General features: G+C 47.5%; 1 protein-coding gene across 1 annotated transcript; it reads right to left on the bottom strand.

Moving 5' to 3' along the window:
- Positions 1-434: 434 nt before the first annotated feature.
- Positions 435-6,707, bottom strand: LOC108229322 (aryl hydrocarbon receptor; the record flags this gene model as incomplete). The annotated part of the gene is given in 3 exon segments (XM_017404990.2): positions 435-3,307; positions 5,381-6,491; positions 6,566-6,707. Coding segments are annotated over 3 exon segments (1,400 nt in total), but the record flags the coding sequence as incomplete, so codon positions are not given.
- Between the last annotated feature and the right edge of the window lie 1,289 nt (positions 6,708-7,996).

Below are 7,996 nucleotides of genomic sequence, written 5' to 3'. Positions count from 1 at the left end.
CAGATTAGCTGAGTTGTAGCCTTGTTGGTGTCTTCCATTATTTTCTAATTTCAGCTGCTTGTTTCGGCTTCATTCGGCTACAAAAAATGCTTATTTTTACTGGTTGTATTGTTTTGACACATATCCTGATCCTAACTGGTACCAGTACCGGTCTAACCCAAACCCAGACTCAGTTCGAGCCCACCATGAGGACCGGACTTTGGTCCACGTCGGGACAACTGGTCCTGACAAGAAAACAAACGACAGGTGCACACCTTCACCTGTAATTCCTCTTTAAGTTTTTATTTTGTTTCATTTCTTACCTAACTGCCTTCCTCTGCCGGCTGACTACCTGAGCCCTGACAAACACCTGGGGAGGATGAAGAGGAGCTACACTGCCACCTGGTGGGCAGGTGAGGAACAACGGGCCCTGAAAACACAGCAGATGAGATGTGTGATTGCACAAAGTCCTTTATTTCCAGGATCTAAGAGCATATTTCAGCACAGCTCAGAGACAAACTGCATATTTAAAAAAAACAAACATTTCATAAACAGCTATAAACTTTAGTGAGAAAAGTCACAAAAAAAACAAGAAAACAGCATCTGGACAGTTTGGTTTCAAACCTGAACAGGTCATCTGTGGACAAAGTGGATTAAAAAGATTTTCACACAAAAAATGCTGCATTTGTGCTCCTTCATGGTGAAACACCGAACAAACAAAGTCCCAACTTCCTGTTATGGCACCATTTTTGTTTCATCTAAAGTGACAAACATGACAAAAAACACACAACTCTTAGGAACAATATTCATACATCATAAAGTCATAAAATGCTTTTTTTTTCCTCTAGGAGACTACCTTCAGTGCTGGAGAGAGTTTGTGATATTAAAGTAGTGCTTGTAACACATCATATCTACACATACACACATCTGGACTGAAACTGAAGTCTTTCACACAGTTTTTCATCTCATAAGTGCTTCTTAAATTATCTGTTTTATTAAAAAAAACACTAAAGTACAAACGAGGCAAATCTGTAAATGCATCTTGTTCATGATTGTCAGCAGCTGCAGGCGTTTCCTTTATTTGGTTGTTGTGTCGGTGCTAAATGCTAAATGCTGTCTCCTTCTGCGGATGGTTCGTGTCATGAACATGAAGCTGCCCTCAGGTCAGCCGAGCAGAGCAGCTCGAGGAAGGAAAGATCAGCTACCGCTCGCTCTGGGTGATTGGATCACAAGCAGAGAGGACGTGTTGGTTCAGATTTCTGATTTCTCTCTGAGACAAATAAAACTGAACGGAAACAATGACCTCTGTAATGAGCTTAAAAACCAAGACAAAGACTCTTCTGTAACCTCCTAATTTGATACTCCACTGCATCAGCGTCTAACGTAACAAACGGGTTAAATCTTCTGTTTCTGCGCCTTCTAACTTTATTTTTAAACAGCGCAGACGCAGAGCTAACAGCTAACGTTGAGTCTGTCTCAGCAGAAACGTACCAGGATCGGCATGAATTAGCCTCATGAGACGTGATTTCTGAGCGCAGAATCTGTTGTTCTCTGGTCAAATGTTCCAGATGTTCACCGGTCACTTTCTGAGCTTTTCTTCCGGTTAAAACCAGGATGATGACGGCGAGGGAGTCTCGAAACCCAGAGGTTTTCAGTCTCGTCGCCTGACTTTGAAACATTTCTGTTAAATCTGCAAATCAAATTTTTTCTCTCGTAAACGTCAGCGGACGGGTGTGTGTCTGGAACCGTCAGAACTGCATTTTGACAGGAAACATGTTCAGGTCTAATAAATCCTGCTGATGGTTATTTGTAATTAATAAAAATCTGGTCCATATCTGCCCGTCTTCCTTCCTGAGGTGTACTCCAGGTGGATTTCCTAAAACCGACCACACGGCTCGCTGAGTTCAGGGAGACGGAAATAGAAGATCCACCTTTTTTCTCACAGCTTTCCTGCTATTTTCAGTCGCAGCCGAGTGAGATACCGCCTTAAACAGCACGAAGCTAACAGATGCATTAAAGGTTCTCTGTAAATGTTTTCAAACCAGTTTAAGGAGAAAGTTTGTGTCTTCAGCAGCCCTGTTTTGGTACTGAACCCGCTGAAAGGTTGTTAAAACATCTGCAGAAAACTAAACCCTGAAACCTGCTCGAACAGCAGCTCAGGTCTGTTGAGACCAGTGTTTGATACCTTCACGTTAATATCAAGTAGAAACAAAAACCTGAGCAGCTGTGTTGATCTCGACCTGGTCAGCTGTTTGGTTTGACTCTTCTGATCAAGTAGCACCAGAGTTTAACACATAAACATCTGTAAATCTGCGTCAGGGCTTCAAGTGTTTGCTCCTGAATCAGAAATAAATCAGTTATTTACAGGCAGGTCCTCCTGTGTGTGTGTGTGTTGAGTGCGTCAGAGCCAACTCGCCTGCAGGATATAAAGTGTGTCCGGTGGTCCGAGGCTGCGGAGACAAGGCAGAGACCGAAGCTGTTCCCGCCGCCTCCGGCCACGAGACGAAATGCTTCTCCTGCCGGACGGATCGGATCCTCTCGGGCTGCGTCTCTAACGGACGTTTAAGTGCACAGGAAACCACGAACCTCTGTTTATCATTAAGAGAAGCATGAAATGCTGCTTTTTCTTTGCTCTACATCTAGATTGAAATAATCTGTTGGAGCTTCTGGTCCAGAAAGAATCTCATGGCTGTCAGGAATATTATAGTTTTTAATGTTTTACTCTCTGGTTTGTACTTGCATTTAAAATACTGCAGATAGTTTAGAAATCTCTAATAGTTGTTGTACATATTGTTGCTTTCAGATTCCTTCATGCTATAAATCCATAAACTCTGACTACAGCTTCTGGTTCAGTTGATTTAAATGCTCTTAGAGTCTGAAACGTGCACGTTTCTTCAGAGCACGTTGGAATTAAACCAACAGCTTCTTGCATAAGAGGAAAATACTCTTAAAAAGTGGATTAAAAGCAGCAAAAATGTGAGACCCAAACCTTCGCAGCAGCTTTCCTCAGGCCTTGGGGTGTTTCTGTACACATCAGACATGTTTCCCGTTCTGGCGAGCAGGAAGCTTTAACAGTTTCAAGGTTCAGGTCCGAGGAACAAACCAAAGTCTGGAGGAAGGTTTTTCTGATATTTTCCTTAAAAAATGCCCTCAGTGTCTCTGTGCCTCCTTCTCCATCAGGTCAGAGGAAGAATCCAGATTTCTGAGGGTCCTGCAGGGCGGAGAGTCCATCAGGGACGTCACGCGTCGCCACGCCGTTCCTGCCAGGAATTAGACACGTCCTGACGTACGCTGCGTTGGCGGCACTCAGGAGGCAGCCGTTATCCGCCTGAGAAACAAAACCAACAAAAATTCAGGGACTTTATCAGACTTTTATGGGACTTTCTCTTGTTTATCGGCGCTGTCTGTTTAAATCATCCGTGGAGGCTCCGCCCATCACCTCCAGCTGGTTCAAAATGGCGCACAGGTGGACCGATATGAGTCTCCAGCAGACGCAGCGCAGGGAGAGGCTACCTCACGTCGGGGTTTTATTCAAACGAATAAAACACATTTTTTCTGTCCTGACAACAGAAACAGAAGATTATCTGAGCGAGAGCAGCTTTAATGGGCTTCTGTCACATTAGTTGATAATAATCTGCATCATATGAGCTCACGTCCTCGTCGTGACTTTCCTCTTTCTGTCAGAACCCCGACCGGCGTCTTCTGCTGCCTTTTAACCCATGAATATTATTTAAATCTGAATCCTGATCTCTGCTCTTTAAAATCCTCCATATGTGATGGAATAACAGCTGAAGGGGAATGCTGCGTGTTTGTTTTAGCAGTAAGAACGCTGCAGAGATCCTCGTGATGCGCAGAGACAGCAGCGAGTCGTGTCTGGCTGCACGTCCCCCCCACCCCGCCCCCCGCCCCGCTGCGTTCGCAGCATTAGGTAATGATGATAGATAAATTGTAGGTCAGCAGCGCTCATGCCTGACTGGCCCGCCTGCCAGTTATTTTTCTTTCAGCGACAGCCACTGACCCTGAAGAATAACAGTGGAGGCTGAATGAGAGGGTGAGGTGGGGGGTGAGGGGGTGAGTGAAAGCCTGCTGGGCCCGGCCCGGCTCTGGGCCCGGCCCGGCCTTATTCTATTCATTATTGGACTCTTTCTCCTTGCTCATGTTTCTGTCTCTCTGCTGTTGTCTGGTGAAAAACAGACGAGCAGAAAAGGAGCAAGCAGCTGATCCGGGATCAGCAGCTGGGTTTACGACTCACAAACTCCAGTTTTCTCTCCTCTCCGTTTGTCTATTTGCAGACTTGCTGCTTTTTTGTTCAGGATAACGAGACGTTCCTGGTTTAAATGAAGTCTCAGCAGGTTTTAGTGAGAACTCTGAAAAAGTTAAACGTCTTCCCCTCAGAATGATTCTGGCTCAGTGGGCGACCCAAATATTGTTTGAGGAAGGTTCGTTTATTCTCAGTTCAACAAAACCTCTGCAGCTGTTAACTTTAATTAAGCTCAGTTATTAATAAACTGAGAGTCCGCTCCTCTAGGAGTTTTGTCCCTGAGTGATGGGAGGATGGAGCTGGAAATGATGAAGACGTCGCTCCGTCTACGTTCTGAACCTCATCTCCAACCTGAGGTGTGGATCATGACCGAAGGAACGAGATCCTGGATCCAAGCAGCTGAAATGAGCTTCCTCCAGGGCGGCCGGGTCCAGACTCAGAGATGAGGTGAAACCCAATATTCCTTAAAGAAATGCCGAAGCTTTAAACACATAATCAGACAATCTGTTTTGTCTTGGAGTCTGTGTTAGGAATGAGGTTCAGCTACTACCACACCAAATTTGAGCTCCACATCTATAAAACTGACAGCGTCTCAGTCTCAGTTCAGTCTCATGGACTCAACTGTAAAAGCGACTCCTGTCTCCTCCTCGTCTTATTTACACAACACGTCTGATGGCATCATGGCAGGTTACCCTGAGCTCTGTGTCGGCCCGAGGCCTCAGCCAGCCGACTTGGAACTAAATCTATTTTCACCGCGGAGAAAGAGAACAGCTCAGAGCCGCAGGGCTGCGGATCCTGCAGCGTTCGGTTTGTTGATGCTCGCTGAGATCTGAGGGCAGCTCAGGCGGCGGCTCAGGGAGTCCAGCCCAAACGACTCGGATCAGAACTGGCAGCTTCAGTCATTTGGAGAAGTTCAGAAACAAACATGAGTCGACTCGAGGGATTTGTTTCGATGATGAGGATGAAAACAACGAAAAGGATGTCAGAGAAAAGGAAGCTCCCTCCGCAGTTAACATAAGAAAAATTTAAATTCTAGTCTTTCCAAAACCTTACGTGCAGTTTGGAGCCACATTATATTAACATTAGTCAAATAAACGCAGTAAAAATAAGAGTGAATCTGTCTGAAGAAGTGATTCTTACCTTGTTGTCTGCGGTGGAGCTGAACACGCTGTAGTTCACCGGCGTCAGGCTGTCCTGCGGCGGCGCCAGATCCAGAAGCTGATCCAGCTCCGGAGCAGAGCTTTGTGGGGGTCCGTGGGTCAAACAGGACGGCGGGACCGCGCTCTGATGGTGACAGAGATCCGGCGCCGGCGGCCCGTTCAGCAGCGAGCCGTCTGAGTGTAATGTGTTGCTGTAATCTGGGACCTCCAGGCTCGCTGGGAAGGTGGCGTGCTGGCTCGGGAGGTAAGATCCGTCTGATGTCAGCTGATTCTGGAAGCCCAGTAAGGCGGCGCTGTCAGCGAGCAGCTGCCACTGGGACTCCAGATGTTCTCCGTTCAGCGGGGGCGGATCCTGGTCCACCCAGCTCACGGGTCCAGAACCCGGAGCAGACTGGATCTGAGTTCTCAGCAGCTGAGTGGCACCGATGTGCTGCTGCATCTGCAGGGACAGCTGGACGATGGGCTGCTGGGAGGCGTTCTGCTCCTCCGTCTGCAGAGAGTCCTGGACGTAGGAGAGGATCTCATTGTTGGTGAGCAGGTCGCTGAGGGAGGGGATGTGGGTCGGGTCCAGCTCCACCTGGATCATCCTCTCATCCAGCAGCAGCAGCTCCAGATCATCAGCGTTCAGGCCCAGATTCTCCAGAGCGCTGAAGAGCTCGCTGTTGGAGCAGGTCTCTCCTTCATCCAGAGACAGAGAGTCCAACGTGGACAGAAGAGGGTCAAAACTCAGCGGCGTCTCCCCGTTACACGTCCCCCCGTCTCCATTGGAAACAACGTTCCAGCCGGGGTCCTCGGTCCTGCTGCAGACGCTGCCATGGAGGGAAATCCTGGGCTCCACGTCCGGTTGGCTGACGTAAACAGACTCGTCCTGCCTCATCAGCGCCCCCAGCAGAGAGTTTGGCTTCAGCTCATCGGCAGAACTCTTGTCCACTTTGCCCTTCTTGGACTTGCTGCCTTTAGCTTTGCCCTGGAAGGAGTCGGGGAAGCCGTGCAGCGGGTAGCCGGTCTGGTAGAGAAGAGCCTCTCCGGTGGCGAAGGTGAAGGGGAGGTGCATGGAGCGCTTCCTCAGGTGCTCCCCTCCCTCCTCCTCCCTGAGGAGGAACAAACAAACTGATAACGACAGTTCAGCTCAGAAAAGGTGCAGGAGAACCAGGAGGGAGCTCACGCTAAAGGCCTCTGGGTGGCGATGATGTAGTCCGGTTTGCCGTTCTTGTAGACGAGTCGAGCGTTGGACTGGACCCACTTCCATCGGTTTTCCTTGGTGAGGAGTCTGAAGACGGTCAGGCCGCTCTCACCTGTCTTTATCACTGAAAACACATCAATCTGTGACTTTTACTCTTTCCAAATCCCACAAAAACACTGTTCTCTTCAGCAAACTGGCTTTAATGACGACTTCTTATGCTTATTTTAGCCAGCCTTTTATTACTTTTATCTTATGCAGCCTAAACCCTTATTTAAATCGGTCAACTCTGAGGTTTCTCTCCAGTTTGCTGGGCTCGTGTTGTTTTCATGATTAGGAATATTTGCTCAGCTGTAATCGGATGTGATTCCACTCTGCAGACTCAGCGATGTGAGGCGTTACCGGCTGCATTAAAGCTCATTAGTCACGTGATCTGTGTCAGCATCCAGATGTTCAGCCAGCTGCAGAAGGTGAAGCCGTGTGTCCTGACTGACGCTGATCTGCTCTGATGAGAATACGAACGTATGAAGACACAGAACCACCGGTCCAGCTGTGCTCCGACTGAGACCAGAACCAGCTCAGAGCGAATCAGAGGAACCTGTCTTTGCTTCAACCCGTCTGTCACTCCTGCTGCACATCCGCACACCTGCCCTACCCTCACCTGCACCGTCAGACCTCTCTCCTCCACAGGTCCTCTGGACCGCCCTTCATCCTGTCTTCCTCCCTTCCCGACCCCCCCAGATTAAACCCTCTGAGTTCACAGCAGCAGTTTATCTATTGCTTCGACCTAAAACAGGCATTTCCGTGGCAACGTTACACTTCCTGTCACCTTTAAAAGCGATTTACTGAAAATAAAGCAGCTCCAGCACACAGAGAGGTCAGAGGTCACATATTTATGACACTATTTTTATTCTTCTGTAACTGCTGACTCACAGGAAGAGTTTCCCTTTGCTTTGTTTATTAAAATAAACACTTTTCTGCTTCACAGTATCTGCTTTAAAAATAGAAAGTGATTATTTTAGGGTTTCTATAGTAAGTTTGGACTAAAAGAGATTATCTTTGCTAAATCTGTGTCCTTGTTTTGTTTACTACTGATGCAGTTTTGACTCGTGCTCCAGGAGGATTACAGGGAAAAATACATAAATTTCACAGATTTTATTTATTTTTAAATGGTTTATGTGTCAAAATGCCAAAAATAAATCTTCTACAGTTCAGATGAAAACCAGCAGAGCATCCAGTCGTGTCTGCGTTAACCTCCGGTGTGCATCGGAGCGTCTGTTTCCAAACACATATGTCGGCACCTAAAGCCTGATTACGTGGTTATTTGTGTGTGTGTGCGGTAACAGCCATGCAGGGCGCCATGGTAACAACTAACCGGGTCATCCGGGACACGAGCTAAGTAGGACACTCTCAGCT

The sequence above is a fragment of the Kryptolebias marmoratus genome, linkage group LG23 (assembly GCF_001649575.2).
Source record: "Kryptolebias marmoratus isolate JLee-2015 linkage group LG23, ASM164957v2, whole genome shotgun sequence".
Classification (NCBI taxonomy): Eukaryota; Metazoa; Chordata; class Actinopteri; order Cyprinodontiformes; family Rivulidae; genus Kryptolebias; species Kryptolebias marmoratus.
The sequence above is the reverse complement of the archived record's forward strand: the minus strand, read 5'-3'. Positions and strand labels throughout refer to the sequence as shown.